The 17,313-nt window shown below is 44.5% G+C and overlaps 1 protein-coding gene across 1 annotated transcript in view; it reads left to right on the forward strand.

The window, feature by feature from the left end:
* The window catches only part of NDST4 (N-deacetylase and N-sulfotransferase 4), a 250,009-nt gene that overhangs the window by 25,962 nt on the left and 206,734 nt on the right, over window positions 1-17,313 (forward strand). Inside the window, 1 exon segment of the mRNA XM_030191802.1 lies at window positions 1,253-2,427. Within this exon segment, the coding sequence (XP_030047662.1) occupies window positions 1,453-2,427 (975 nt within the window). The 5' untranslated portion in view covers window positions 1,253-1,452.

The following is a 17,313-nucleotide window of genomic DNA, read 5'->3' on the forward strand; positions in this document are numbered from 1 at the left end:
AAGACTAAGGAGGCTAGGGCTTTTCAGCTTGGAGAAGAGACGGCTGAGGGGGAGACATGATAGAGGTATATAAAATAATGAGTGGAGTGGAACAGGTGGATGTGAAGCGTCTGTTCACGCTTTCCAAAAATACTAGGACTAGGAGGCATGCGATGAAACTACAGTGTAGTAAATTTAAAACAAACCGGAGAATATGTTTCTTCACCCAACGCATAATTAAACTCTGGAATTTGTTGCCGGAGAACGTGATGAAGGCGGATAGCTTAGCAGAGTTTAAAAAGGGGTTAGACAGTTTCCTAAAGGACAAGTCCATAAACCACTACTAAATGGACTTGGGAAAAATCCACAATTCCAGGAATAACATGTATAGAATGTTTGTACATTTGGGAAGCTTGCCAGGTGCCCTTGGCCTGGATTGGCCGCTGTCGTGGACAGGAGGCTGGTCTCGATGGACCCTTGGTCTTTTCCCAGTGTGGCATTACGTATGTACACCTGTCATAAAGTCTTAGAGGTTAATTTTCAAAAAGTTTAGGCTTCATTTGTGGGACTTTTTAACAGACATTAGCATGTGTTGTCCCATGAGTCATCGGTATAAAAGTAGGATGCATTAGCGCACAATAAGTTTTAGTAAAAGGGCCCATTTGAGCATTAGGATCCTAAATTGGGCTGTTTGAAAATGTATGTTCATAAATGTAATAAGCCCCTAAAAGGGGGGAGGGGATTTATATGGGGGGGAAGTATAAGAACATAGCAACAGTTTTCAGCATTTACAACTGTGGTGTCTACATTTTTTTCCACTTGGTTCCTTAACTGCCTTCCTGAACATCCAGTTTTGTAAAATCCAGTTGTAAAGTCGGTGCTTATGTGTTTAAAACCCCAAGTGATACCACTCTTTTCTGAGCATTTCTTACAGACTTGCCTGTTCCCACTGGGCATCCTGACAAGGTTTGCATAAAAGGATCCATGTTCAGTGAGCTTTTCATTCAAATGCAGGGACATCCCTATGCAAAATCAGATTTGAAACTTTCTGAGAACTGCTTTCAGAGTATGAATCATTTTCTCATATACCCTAGAAACCCTACTGTTGAACCCTACTGTGCATTCACACTTATTAAAGGTCAATTTATTATCCTATGTTTGGAAATCAATTTATCAAACTATTTAAATGTACTTTTAGTTATCATCCTTGTTTCTCAGTCTGAAGATGTAGATGTAAGAAGACCAAATATTAATGTTTTTCTTCTTCTTTTAGAGGGTGTTAATGGATCTTGACAATGACCTGGAGAAGACCTGCACAAAACTAACTCACCAAATCCTTCCATCTCCAACAAAATATTGATTATAAACCTTCGGGTAAATGCTCTGCAATGGTGACCTAAGCTTTGTGAGAGTGGAACTGTCAGAAACCTGTTCTTGGCTGACCAAGAAAACTAAAACTCAATGTGTTAGAAAATGAATCTTATTGTGAAACTTCGTCGAAGCTTCCGATCCTTGGTCATTCTGTTGGTCACGTTCTGCTTGTTCAGTATTGTGATTTCAGCCTATTATCTCTACATCAGCAATAAGCCAGAAATAGCATCGGCAACTACAGAGGCAGCATGTATCGACCTCAAAGTCTTACCCTACAGGTCCATGGAGGTGAAAAAAGCTAAACCGATCGACCCTTCCAAAACTGAGTCGAAAATCTTGCTCTTTGTGGAGACCCAGTACTCCCAGCTAGGTCAGGACATCATAGCAATCTTGGAATCCAGCAGGTTTCCGTACCACATGATGCTTGCACCTGGGAAAGGTGACATCCCTCCTCTGGCAGAGAAGGGCAAAGGAAAATATGCCCTTGTTATTTACGAGAATATTCTCAAGTATGTGACAATGGATTCATGGAACCGGGAACTTCTGGAAAAGTATTGTGTGGAATATAGTGTGAGTATTATTGGGTTTCATAAATCCAATGAGAACAGCCTTCCAAGTACTAAGCTCCAGGGTTTTCCTCTGCACCTTTTCAATAATGTAGCACTTAAAGACTGCTTCGTAAATCATCATTCACCTTTACTTCATATTACCAAAGCACCACATGTTGTTAGAGGAGCTCTTCCTGGAGAAGATTGGACAATTTTTCAGTATAATCACTCCACCTACCTCCCTGTACTACTAGCTCAGCTACAGCCCTCAGACAGCTTGGCCATGCCTGTCTCTGCATCTTCTCCCCATGCCACTGTAATCCAGGACTTGGGCCTTCATGATGGCATTCAACGAGTCTTGTTCGGTAACAACTTGAACTTCTGGTTGCATAAGGTCATATTTGTGGATTCAGTTTCTTTCCTATCAGGGAAAAAGCTCAGCCTGTCTTTGGATAGGTATATTCTTGTGGACATTGATGATATATTTGTTGGGAAGGAAGGAACCAGGATGAATGCCAATGATGTCAAGGTAAAAGGATGCTTGTTAAAAGGCAATACATTCTGTTTTAGGCTGAAAAACTGTGCATTACATTTACCAGTCAACAGTCGATTTCTTGACAGGTTACACCTTCAGGTCAATATTTAAACCCGATGGTAAGCATGTTTTTATTTTTAATGCTAGCCACACCTTTTGAAAAAATATGTATATTTAGCATCACAACTACTTAGATACACGGTGGTGTGAAATATACATGAAGAGCGCCTACTGCAGGCAGCTGTATGTATAGCAGTAAGATTCTAACAAAGTAAAAGCAGATCATATACAAAATACCAAAACAAGTAAATAAAGATAAGAGGTTTATTAAACAGTTACCCAACGTGGCCACTAAGAATCATTTTTTTCAAATGCCTGTATCATTGGATTAGTCTGTGTCGGAGGTATCCATACACTCTCTCAATGTGAGCAGACTAACATCTAAGTTATATGAAATAATATTTGACATACCAGCAAACCAAATTGTCTGCTTTTGCCTTCCTGTTACCAGTTTGTTATGCACATGGTTTTTCATTTCTGTTTTTATTAATTTATGATTACTCTTTTTATTAAAGGGATGATTCGATTATGATTTGTAATAATTTTATGGTTTTAGGAGCCAAATGTATTAGTTTTAATGTTACCCATTATTTATTCATGTTTTTAAGTTTTAAGGAATATTGTATATTTTATATGAAGCTTACAATATATATGTTCTGATTTTTTATTTTGTAGTTCTTTTACCCCTGACGCAGCCTGAGGGCAAAACGTGGCCACGTCGGGTAATTGTTTAATAAACCTCTTCTCTTTATTTACTTGTTTTTGTATTTTGTATGTGATCTGCTTTTACTTTGTTTGTATCTCAGTAGGCTAATCAGTGCCTCTTGTCCTTGTTTTTGATAGCAGTAAGATTCTGCCAGGATCCATATCACCAAGTAGGTTAATGTGTAATACTTTTCCCCCCTAAATTAAACTGTTTAACTGTACTGATAGCAGCTGACTGTCGCTATTATATTTAGAGAGTCAATTGCCCTCACTCAGCGCTTTCTTTGCCTCAGCAATATCTGGAACATTTAGATGGAATTTTCAGCAGAACTATCCAGATAGAACCACTGAAAATTCCTAGATAACAGACATACATTTAGGAGGTAATTCTACAAAGAGCATATAAATGTTGGTATGTTAGTCATTTATGAACATGTAGCAGAAAATTATTTATCATGAATTCATGGCACATACGTTGTTGGTAAAGCACAGGGCCAACCCAAGGGTATCTGACACCCTAGGTGAACCTTCATCAGTGTGCCCCCATTCCCCCTCCAAGGGGTAGCTCAAAGCCCTACACCCAGCATCTCCCATTCCCTTCCCTATCTGCCCCCTTAAGGTGTCCAGTATCTCTCTTCTTCTGTCCTCTCTCCTTGAGGTTTTCAGGATCTCCCATTCCCACCTACTTCCTTCCCCAACTCTCTTCATCTTCTCCCATTCCCTCCTCCCAAAATGTTCAACATCTCTTGTTCCCTTCTTCGCCAAGAAGCAAGGCAGATAGATTATGTAAAAAAAAAATTAGATGTGGGGCCTTGAGCATCCACAAATGCTGAAAGCCTGCTGGATTCTGCCCTCTCCAAAACAGGAATTTTGTAGGGGTCAGAACCCAGCAGGCCTTGTCCTTGTGTATGGGCAGGGATGAGTTTTTGATAGACTAGCTAGTTGCTGTCCTAGGCCCTACTGTAGTCTGCCTAGTGGTTGACATGCTTTTAGGCCAAGTATAAGTGGAGAACACAAATTCCCATGTAATCTGTCGAATGCTATAGGGCCCTTTTACTAAGCTGTGGTAAAAATGGCCTTAGCTCATGCTTATGTGCGTCATTCCTGCGTGCCAAGGCCATTTTTATCATGATTTCTCAATTTTTAGTGTTAACGACCATTAGCGCGTACGCAGCTACCAACACCTATTCACGGGTTAACCACATAATCGATTAGCATGCGCCAATGTAGCTGCACTTACTGATGAGCAAAGAACACGTCTATTCTCTGTGCCCAGACCCATCCCGAGCACTAAAAAATAAATTGTACTCTTAGTTCATGGTCAGCCTGCGCAGTTACCATGGGGATGCCTGAGTGTGCCGCACGCTAAGCATGCATCTTAGTGAAAGGACCCCATAATTTACACAAATTTAGTTCTAGGGATAAAAGTGAGCGCATTTTCCACCACTTTGGCTACTAGGCACTTACGCTTAGTTTTAGAATATGCTTGAGGCAGGTGCCATAACTAATCCCTACCAGTTAGGGGGCTTATGCTATAATTGTGCATCTCTATCTAGGCTCCCAGATGCTACCTGATAGACACATATAGACCGGATATATTTGCACGTATGCGTTTAGGCGTAAGAAATGTAGAACTGGTCTAAATGTGGGCACTAAGTGCCCGTGATATGCCTGTAATGCTTTCAGTGGCAGCTACATGGGCGTAATTAGGTGCTAATATGGATGCACCGTTATGTGTGCAAATGTTCAGAATGCATGTACACGCATATATGACACACACTCATACACTCATATACTCTCATGTATGATATACTCATACATTCATATACTCACATATATGACATATACTCATTCTCTCATATACATGCATATATGACATATACTCATACGCTCATATACACACATATATGACATATACATGCATATATGACATATACTCAAAAACTCTTATACTCACATGTATGATATACTCATACACTCATATACACACATATGACATATACTCATCCTCTCATATACATGCATATATGACATACTCATACACTCATATACTCACATGATATACTCATACACTCACGTGTATGATATACTCATACACTCATATACTCATATGTATGATATACTCACACTCATATATTCACATATATAAAATACTCGTATACATGCATATATGAAATATACTCATACACTCATATACTCACATGTATCATATACTCATACACTCATATACACTCATATACTCACATGTATCATATACTCATACACTCATATACACACATATGACATATACTCATCCTCTCATAAACATGCACATATGACATATACTCATACACTCATATACTCACACACTCATATACTCACATGTATGATATACTCATACACTCACATGTATGATATACTCATACACTCATATATTCACATGTATGATATACTCATACACTCATATACTCACATGTATGATATACTTATACACTCATATACACACATATGACATATACTCATCCTCTCATTTACATACATATATGACATACTCATACATGCACATATGACATATACTCATCCTCTCATATACATGCATATATGACATATACTCATACACTCATATACTCACATGTATCATATACTCATACACTCATATACACTCGTTTACACGCATATATAACATATACTCATCCTCTTATTTACATTCATATATGACATACTCGTATACACACATATACTCACATGTATGATGTACTCATACACTCATATTCTCACATGTATGATATACTCATATACTCACATGTATGATATAGTCATACACTCATATACACACATATATGACATATACTCATACACTCATATACTCACATGTATGATATACTCATACAATCATATACACACATATATGACATATACTCATCCTCTCATATACATGCATATATGACATATACTCATACACTCATATACATGCATATATGACATATACTCATACACTCATATACTCACATATATCATATACTCATACACTCATATACACTCATATACGCACATGTATCATATACTCATACACTCATATACTCACATGTATGATATACTTATACACTCATATAAACACATATGACATATACTCATCCTCTCATTTACATACATATATGACATACTCGTATACATGCACATATGACATATACTCATCCTCTCATATACATGCATATATGACATATACTCATACACTCATATACTCACATGTATCATATACTCATACACTCATATACACTCGTTTACACGCATATATAACATATACTCATCCTCTTATTTACATTCATATATGACATACTCGTATACACACATATACTCACATGTATGATGTACTCATACACTCATATTCTCACATGTATGATATACTCATATACTCACATGTATGATATACTCATACACTCATATACACACATATATGACATATACTCATACACTCATATACTCACATGTATCATATACTCATACAATCATATACACACATATATGACATATACTCATCCTCTCATATACATGCATATATGACATATACTCATACACTCATATACTCACATGTATCATACACACATATATGACATACTCATCCTCTTATATACATGCATATATGACATATACTCATACACTCATATACTCACATGTATCATATACTCATACACTCATATACACACATATATGACATATACTCATCCTCTCATATACATGCATATATGACATATACTCATACACTCATATACTCACATGTATGATATACTCATACACTCATACTCTCATGTATGATATACTCATACACTCATATAATCACATGTATCATATACTCATACTCATATACTCTCATGTATGATATACTCATACACTCATATACTCACATGTATCATATACTCATACACTCATATACACTCATGGAGTTAGTGAAGGGAAATCTTGCCTTCTTTGAAGAGGTGAACAAACATGTGAATAAAGGTGAGCTGGTCTATATTGAGGCATATTTTCAAAGCACTTAGCCTCCCAAAGTTCCATAGAAACCTATGGAACTTAGCCTCCCAAAGTGCTTTGAAAATATGCCTCATTGTGTATCTGGATTTTCAAAAGGCGTTTGATAAAGTACCTCATGAAAGACTCCAGAGGAAACTGGAGAGTCATGGGATAGGAGGTAGTGTTCCATTGTGGGTTAAAAACTGGTTAATGGGTAGAAAACATAGACTAGGGTTAAATGGTCAGTATTCCCATTGGAGAAGGGTAGATAGTGGAGTTCCACAGGGTTCTATGTTGAGACCGCTGCTTTTTAACATATTTATAAATGATCTAGAGATGGGAGTAACTAGTGAGGTAATTAAATTTGCTGACAACACAAAGTTATTCAAAGTTGTTAAATCGAAAGAGGATTGTGAAAAATTACAAGAGGACCTTATGAGACTGGGAGACTGGGCGTCTAAATGGCAGATGACGTTTAATGTGAGCAAGTGCAAAGTGATGCAAGTGGGAAAGAGGAACCCAAAATATAGCTACAAAATGCAAGGTTGCACATTAGGAGTCACCAACCAGGAAAGGGATCTAGGTGTCATTGTTGATGATACGCTGAAACCCTCTGCTCAGTGTGCTGCTGCGGCTAAGAAAGCAAATAGAATATTAGGTATAATTAGGAAAGGAACTGAAAACAAAAATGAGGAAGCTATAATGCCTTTGTATCGCTCCATGGAGTGACCACACCTTGAATATTGTGTTCAATTCTGGTCACCACATCTTAAAAAAGATATAGTGGAATTAGAAAAGGTACAGAGAAGGGCGATGAAATGATAAAGGGGATATGACGACTTCCCTATGAGGAAAGGCTAAAGTGGCTAGGGCTCTTCAGCTTGGAGAAAAGATGGTTGAGGGGAGATATGATAGAGGTCTATAAAATAATGAGTGGAGTGGAACGGGTAGACGTGAATCGATTGTTTACTCTTTCCAAAAATATTAGGACTAGGGGGCGTGCAATGAAGCTACAAAGTAGTAAATGTAAAACAAATCAGAGAAAATATTTCTTCACTCAACGTATAAATAAACTCTGGAATTTGTTGCCAGAGAATGTAGTAAAAGCAGTTAGCTAATGGGGTTTAAAAAAGGTTTGGATAGCTTCCTAAAAAAATGTCCATAAGCCATTATTAAAATGGACTTTGGGATAATCCACTGCTTATTTCTAGGATAAGCAGCATAAAATGTATTATACTTTTTTAGGACCTTGCAAGGTACTTGTGACCTGGATTGGCCACTGTTGGAAAGAGGATGCTGTGCTTGATGGACCTTCGGTTGTCCCAGTGTGGCAATACTTATGTACTTATGAAGTGATCACATGTGTAGATAATACAAATTCATTCAAAGCTATTAAGCTGCATATGGACTATGAGAAATTGCAGGAAGACCTTACGAGACAGGAAGACGTGGAGGCATATTTTCAAAACTGTTAGACTTACAAAAGTGTACATACTTTGAAAATTAGCTCCTTGGTATCCTAATGGCAGATGAAATTTAACATAGATAAATGCAAAGGGGTGTATGTTGGAAAGAATAACCTAAATCATAACTACATGATGCTAGGTTTCACATTAAGAGTTACGACGAAAGGGAAATCGTGCCAAACGAATGTCATTGAGTTCTTTGATTGGGTGACGGGAGAATTGAATCAGGGACGAGCTATGGACATAATCTACTTAGATTTCAGCAAAGCTTTTGACACGGTTCCCCACAGGAGGCTCTTAAATAAACTGGAGGGGCTGAAGATAGGACCTGAAGTGGTGAACTGGATTAGAAACTGGTTGACGGACAGACGCCAGAGGGTGGTGGTGAATGGAATTTGCTCGGAGGAGGGAAAGGTGAGTAGTGGAGTGCCTCAGGGATCGGTGCTGGAGCCGATTCTGTTCAATATATTTGTGAGTGACATTGCCGAAGGGTTAGAAGGTAAAGTTTGCCTATTTGCGGATGATACTAAGATCTGTAACAGAGTGGACACCCGGGAGGGAGTGGAAAACATGAAAAAGGATCTGAGGAAGCTAGAAGAATGGTCTAAGGTTTGGCAATTAAAATTCAATGCGAAGAAATGCAAAGTGACGCACTTAGGGAATAGAAATCCAAGGGAGACGTATGTGTTAGGCGGGGAGAGTCTGATAGGTACGGGTGGAGAGAGGGATCTTGGGGTGATAGTATCTGAGGATTTGAAGGCGACGAAACAGTGTGACAAGGCGGTGGCCGTAGCTAGAAGGTTGTTAGGCTGTATAGAGAGAGGTGTGACCAGCAGAAGAAAGGGGGTGTTGATGCCCCTGTATAAGTCGTTGGTGAGGCCCCACCTGGAGTATTGTGTTCAGTTTTGGAGGCCGTATCTTGTTAAGGATGTAAAAAGAATTGAAGCGGTGCAAAGAAAAGCTACGAGGATGGTATGGGATTTGCGTTACAAGACGTATGAGGAGAGACTTACTGAACTAAACATGTATACTCTGGAGGAAAGGAGAAACAGGGGTGATATGTTACAGACATTCAAATATTTGAAAGGTATTAATCCGCAAACAAACCTTTTCCGGAGATGGGAAGATGGTAGAACGAGAGGACATGAAATGAGATTGAAGGGGGGCAGACTCAAGAAAAATGTCAGGAAGTATTTTTTCACGGGGAGAGTAGTGGATGCTTGGAGAACTCTTTTATTAAAAAAGAAACGCAAAGCCATACAGAAACATATAACCCCAAACCAAATATATACAAACAAGTCCCCCACCTTAAATCCACCTATCTACCTATATACACTGTCAACCCCCACCCATCCTAAAATGAAATTAAATGAACATAAAATTCAAATAAAACTCGAAGCCAATTCAAAATAAACTGTCCAACCCCTCTATGGAGGTTTCAAGTGCACATGCCTCCACCAAACATTGGTTCTTGCTATCCCCTCCGCCACCCGTTCCCACTGGGCTACCCCCTGGACCGCCCGAACCACCTCCCAACTAACGCTGTCGGCTGATCGGTAGTTCTGGTGCAAGGAGACCCCACACCGAGCCATCCAGAGGCTAAACCGCAGTATCACCGAGATGAGGAACTCCGTCACCGGATCTAACCACCCACCTCCCCCCTGCCGCCCGTAAACCCAATCTGCATATGAATATGAATTAAAACTCGGGATGTGTAATAATGCTGCTACCCTGCCACATACCATTCATGTAAAAGGGCATTCCCGTAAAAAATGATCCATCGTTTCCTCCCTCCCCACGCACTCCCCCCTTGGGCAATCCCGTTCCTGCAAATTCCTGTAGTTAATATTCCCTCTGACATACAATTTCCCGTGAAAAGACAGCCAAGCAATGTCTCTATATTTCGGCGGGATCCTCCGTGAGGCCACCAACCGCAAGCCCTGCCTCAGCACTGGACCAGGTGCATCCTTCAGTACCAGGGGCGATGAGAATGTTTGGGACCTCACCCGTTCCACCCATACCTCCCTCCTCCCTGTCTTTATTTCCTCTGCCAAAATTCCCCAAACTCGTACCAGCCGAACTAAGGGCCTATAGTACCCAACCTGGTCCGGAGCCCCCTTCCTTACCACCCCCACCCTCCTTCCCAACTTCCACGGGAGCCAGAATCTCTCCCACCAAGACAGAACGCTACCTGCCCATCCTGGCGGATCGCTGTCCAGTGCCCGTCCCAGGTTAAACTGAATAAACAGGGAGCTAAAGAAAAGTACAGGGTTTACCATCCCTACCCCCCCCCCCCCCCCTCTTCCCGGGCCAAGTATGTGATGTTACGCTTGACCGGGTTCAGCCGATTCCCCCACAACATCTGAAAAAAAACACTATATAGGGTGGCATAACAATGCACTGGCAACAAACAAAAACATAGGCACCAGGTGAGATTTAATCAGCTGAACCCGGTCAGTCATGGACATCCTCCACCCTTTCCATCTGTCAACCTTTTCCTTAGCTCCCTGTATGCACCGCTGCCAATTAAAGGTTGCATAATCCCCCTGTTCAAAATATACCCCTAATACCCGCAGTCTGCTAATGGCCTCCGGAAACTCCCCTCCCAAATCAAAAGAGCCCCCTGGAGGACCCACCCACAGACTCTGACTTTTCTGGAAGTTTATCAAAGCCCCTGTAGCCTGTGAGTACCCAGAAATGACCCCTTTCAATTTCTCCCCCTCTGTTGTGTCCGCCACCCACACCGTGACATCATCAGCATAAGCCACCACCCTTAATTGAGACCCTGTACACACCTCCACCCCCCGAAGTCCCTCCTTCCCTCCCTGCTCTAACCGCCTAACAAAGGGATCAATTGCAAAAGCATAAAGTACCGGGCTTAAAGGACATCCCTGCCGCACCCCGAACCTATTCCCTTTCCAACCGTTCACCAGGGGAAAACACCGTGCCCTCGTGTACAATAAACGTAATTGAGCCACCCAATCCCTAGGAAACCCATAGTGCTCTAAAACCTGCCAAAGAAACATCCACTGTACCCTGTCAAAAGCCTTATCCTGATCTAATGCCACCATTAGTCTTCCTTCCCCCCGACTATGTTCCACCCCTTCCCTTACCCAAGCCACTGCCTCCAGAACCCCCCTCCCCTTAATCCCACAGGCCTGTGAACTTGCCAACACCCCCCACCACCACCTCCTTCATCCTATTCAGAAGCATATGCGCGAATATCTTCCGATCACCATTGAGCAGGGCAATCGGACGCCAGTTGGCCAAGGACTCTGGATCTTTTCCCTTACTCAGAAGAATCAACGCCGCCTCGGTCAGGGATTGGGGTAAAACCCCCTGTTGACGTGCAGCCTCCCAGACCTGCAGCAGGATTGGGGCCAGAAGGTGCTTAAATGCCTGATAATACTCTGTTGTGAGTCCATCTGGCCCTGGTGCTGTCTTCCTCCTTAAGGCCCCAATGGCCTCTTCTACCTCCCCCAGTGACCAGGGGCGCAACAGGGCCTGAAGAGACGGGCCCCCCCTTCCCACCCCTGGTGTCCCCGCAATATAGTGACCCATCACTTCCTTATCCACTTGCTTATCTGAAAAAAATCGTGCAAAGTGCTCTTCCACCACCTTTAGAATCCCCTCCTTCGACACCTGAACTACCCCTCCCATGTCCCTTAAACCCCCCACAATCCTATGCTCCCTCCGCTCCTTGCAACACATAAACGGGTCTGGGCTGACCAATTTCCCAAAGTCCCGTTCATAGACCAAGGAGGCATATCGATCATACTGGACCTTTTCAAGTTGCTCCTGCAAATCCAGAATATCCTCCTTTCTCCCTCCATTGGAGAGTAGATAGTCCCTTCGTTTCTTAATGGCAGTCCCCAGCCGAGTTCTCTCCCTTCCTTCTCTCCGAGCTTGACGGGTGAAAAAAAACCTCGTCCGCCTCTTCACTAACTCCCACCACTCTCCAATGGAGGGAAAAATACCCTGGATCGAAAACTGGTCACCCAAAAAGGCCCGATATTCCTCCTTGACCTTCTCATCGGTAACCCATTTAAGGTTAAGCCGCCATAACCCCCTCCCCGGCCTATGTCCCGCCCAACCCCCCACCTCCACCAACACCAGTTTATGGTCCGAGAAGTCCACGTCCACCAACCTGGGCCCCCGAACGCATGCCCCTTCCCGGACCAAAAATCTGTCTATCCTGCTCCTACACTGTCCCCGTGCAAATGTGAAACCCTCCACCTCTGGTGAAAATTCAAGGTGCACATCTACCAACCCTGCCCCTTTCATTATCCCAGCTAGCCGTATCCCATCATACCTCACCTGCGCTGCCCTTCCTCCACTATCCTGTTTCCTCAAAATGGTGTTAAAATCCCTCCCCCCAAACCACCTGACGTGCCGTGTATAAATACGGTTTAATTTTACCAAATAACCGTGAACGTTCCCTCTTACTTTGAGGCCCATAAACATTAATAATCCGGGAAGCCACCCCGTGCCACAAAACATCCACCACCAAACACCTCCCTACTCCTAATTCCATCACCCTTTGAATCTGTACCTTATGTGTTTTAAATAATATCCCTACCCCCCCATACCTGTCCCCTGCCAAGCCCCAAACCGAAGGCCCCCATCTCCAGGCCCTCCTCGCACGCCTGATCGCCTCCATAGTTTGCAAGCGTGTCTCCTGGATTAGGAAACAGTCTGCCCGAATCGTGGAGAGGCCCTCAAAGGCTAAACATTGCGCCCTCTGGTAGGCCACACTCGCCACATTCAGAGTGGCAAATAATAATATAATACCTGCCATTATGTAGGGAAAGATGACTGTCTCCCAACCTCTTCCTGCTGAACTGCTTCCTTCACATCACCCCTACCTAGAGCCCAGACCCCTTCTTCAACCACTTCTTCCTCCGCCCAATCCCTAACCCCGGCTTCAAAACCTCCCTCCTTCCCCACCCCCTCCCTTCTTCCTTCCCTTCTTCTTCTTAGACTCATCCAACCCCCCCTCCTCTTCAGACAAAGACAAACCCCCCCGCCCTCCTTCCTCTATTTGCCCCCTCCCCCCTCTGATCCCCTCCCACCCCCTGAACCAGTGGCATACCAAGGGGGGGGGGCGGTGGGGGCGGTCCGCCCCGGGTGTCAGTGGGTGGGGGGGGTGATCTGCTTCGCTCCCGCTGCTCCCACTTTACCTTTTAAAAAAAATTTTTGAAGCGTCGTTGCAGGCAGCACCTTGCATCTGCCCTGCTTGTTGTAAAAGAAGTAAATCTCTTCGCTTCATCGTCGTCGGGCCTCACTATGTCCTGCCCTCCTCTGAGGTAATTTCCGCGAGGGCGGGACATAGTGAGGCCCGACGACGATGAAGCGAAGAGATTTACTTCTTTTACAAAAAGCAGGGCAGCCGCAAGGCGCTGCTTGCAACGACGCTTCAAAAAATTTTTTTTAAAGGTAGGGTGGGAGCAGGAGAGTCGGGTCGGGGTTGGCTCCTCAGATGGGAGAGGGGTATTGTGGGGGTTCTCACATGGGGGGAAGGGGTTTTTATATGGGAAAAGGGGGGTGGGTGAGGAGGGGGTTCTCAGATGGGAGAGGGGTGTTGTGGGGGTTATCACATGGGGAGGGGAGGGGGTTTTCATATGGGAGAAGGGGACTAGAGTGGGGAGGGGGCTCTCAGATGGGAGAGGGGTGTTGTGGGGGGTCTCACATGGGGGAAGGGGTTTTTATATGGCAGAAGGGGACTGGGGTGGGGAGAGGGTTTTCATATGGGAGAAGGGGACTAGAGTGGGGAAAGGGCTCTCAGATGGGAGAGGGGTGTTGTGGGGGTTCTCAGATGGGGAGGGGAGGGGGTTTTCATATGGGAGAAGGGGACTGGGTTGGAGAGGGGTGTTGTGGGGGTTCTCACATGGGGGGAAGGGGTTTTTATATGGGAAAAGGGGACTGGGGTGGGGAGGGGGTTCTCAGATGGGAGAGGGGTGTTGTGGGGGTTCTCACATGGGGGGAAGGGGTTTTTATATGGGAAAAGGGGACTGGAGTGGGGAGGGGTTTCCAGATGGGAGAAGGGGACTGGGGTGGGGAGGGGGGTTCTGGGGATTCTCAGATGGGAGAAGGGGGGTGGGGTGGGGAAGGGTTTCCAGATGGGAGAAGGGGACTGGGGTGGGGAGGGGGTTCTGGGGATTCTCAGATGGGAGAAGGACTGGGGTGGGGGTTCTCAGATGGGAGAAGGGGGCTAGAACTGGGGTCTGAGAAGGGGTCATGATGGAAAATGGGGCATGCCTGGGTCAGGTGGGAGAATGGGCCGGGCTGAAAAGGGGGGCAAGGCATGTGGATGAAAGGGGCTGAAACTGGGGGCTGAAAGGAGGGTAGGTGGGATAAGGGGGCTAGTACTGGGACTGGGGGCTGAAAGGCGGCAGGGGCTGAAATTGTGGGGACTGGGGGCTGAAAAGGAGACAGGGAGAAGCGGCTGGGGCTGAAGCACAGGACTGGTGAGAGAAAAGGGCTGGGGTTGAAACTGGGGGCTAAAAAGGGGACAGGGAGAAGTGGCCGGGGGCTAAAGCTCGGGACTGGTGGGAGAAAAGGACTGGGGCTGAAACTGGGGACTGGTGGGATAGTGGGGCTGGAACTGGGGGCTGAAAAAAAGGGGCAGAGAGAGGGGATGACCCTGGATGGATGGGAGAGGGAGGGCAGACCCTGGATGGATGGGAGAGGGAGGGCAAATGATGGATTGAAAGGGCAGACAGTGGATGGAAGGGATAGAAAGGGCAGACAGTGAATGGAAGGGGGAGAGAGGGAGGGCAGACAGGGGCAGAGATAGAGGGCAGATGTAGATGTAAGGGGCAGGGAGAGAGGGCAGACATTGGATGGAGGGGACAGCAGAGAGGGCAGACACTGGATGGCAGAGAGAGAACAAAGACAGATGCTGGATGGAAGGAAGACAGTGAAAAGAAGATGAGGAAAGCAGAAACCAGAGACAACAAACTGTAAATAAAATATATATTTTTATTTTTATTTTTTGCTTTAGGATAAAGTAGTATTGTAGCTGTGTTAATGTTTATAATAGAACATGTAAACAAGGTAATCTTTTTATTGGACTAATTTAATACATTTTGGCTAACTTTCGGAGAACAAAACCCCCTTCCTCAGGTCCGGATAGGATATTGTAACAGCACTATACTGTATTGACCTGAGGAAGGATGTTTTGGCCTCTGAAAGCTAAATGTATTAGTCCAATAAAATGGTATTATTTTATTTTCTATATTTGTTTTATTTCTATTTGTTAATTTGTAAAGTGGTGATTGGTATTTGTTAGTTTTTTCAAATTTACATCTGCTGTCTTTATATTTTGCACAGTACTAGGGGACATTTTCTGTTTCTGTGGTGTTGCATTGTATGCAGAGTCTGGCATCTTGGGGGTTCAGTTTAATTTTTGTCTAAATAGAAAGGTTATTATTGCTTATTCTATAGTGGATTAGGGTGTATCTGTGTTTGTGAAAAAGACATGGCTTTCGGTTGGCATTGACTGTGCAAGATGGACGATCTATGTTATTCTGCCTGGTTTCGTTTTACAGTAGGTGAATTGATGTTCTAGTGCTCACTGTAGTGTTTAAGATGCTTTCCTTTTCCTTGTGTGACTTGTAGAAATTACTGCTTATGGTATGCTAGAATTGCTCTATAGGTCCTGAGTGTTTTGTATTCTCGGCATGCCTAGTACTAGATTTTGGAGGGGGGGTGTTAAAAAATAACCGTCCCCGGGTGTCAACTACCCTAGGTACGCCACTGCCCTGAACCTTCCCCCTCTCACTCCCGTGATCCTTCCCCTGTAGAGCGCGAATTCTATCCGATCGCCTCATAAGCTTCTCCCCCTCTCCTGCCCCCCCTCTTCCCCCCTCCCCGTCCAACCCGCCCCCACCCTCCACACTAATCTCCATCCTCCTAACCTTCCCCCCCTTCTTCTTACGCTTACCCCCTCTCCCTCCACCCCCTCTAATTTCCTCTTTCCTTCCTCCCCTCCCCCCACAACCCACCGACCCCTTCCCCTTCTTCTTCCACCACCTCCTCTTCCTCTGCCAAAACCTGAAACCGGTTTCCTGTCTCCCTCTCTTGCCGAGCCCCCTCTCCTGACCCCCCTGAAATCCCTCTACCCTTCCCCTTCACCCCCTCTGCTTCTTGGGGACCTGGGCCCACTCATCTACCCCTTCCAGCCCTTGCCCCTGTTTCCCCACCTGTGCTGCTGCCTCTGGAACCCCCACCTCCACGACCTCCCTCTGTGCCCCCCTTGCCCCCTGATCCTGACCCTGAACCCCCTCCCCCTCCTCCTGCACCTCCTCTTCCCTCCCCCCATTATGCGACGCCCTAGGGCAGTCCCGGAAGGCATGCCCCAGACCACCACAAAGATTGCACCTGATCGAAGAACACTCTTCGGTGGGATGATCTTTCGATCCGCACTTAGCACATTGCTGTACTGGGCAGGACATGCTAAAATGGCGGAAAGACCCACACCGAAAACATTGTCTTGGCTGTCCCTTGTAAAAACACAGGATTCTGTCCCTTCCAATAAAAGCCGCTGAAGGAATGTGTTGTACTACCTGCCCTACCTGGTGAAGTTTAACCAAAGCCCCCCACCCCCTCCGCCCAGACTCTCCTTGGATCCGGGAGCTTGGTCAATGGAGTCCTCAACTCG

This window comes from Microcaecilia unicolor, chromosome 2, assembly GCF_901765095.1.
Source record: "Microcaecilia unicolor chromosome 2, aMicUni1.1, whole genome shotgun sequence".
Classification (NCBI taxonomy): domain Eukaryota; kingdom Metazoa; phylum Chordata; class Amphibia; order Gymnophiona; family Siphonopidae; genus Microcaecilia; species Microcaecilia unicolor.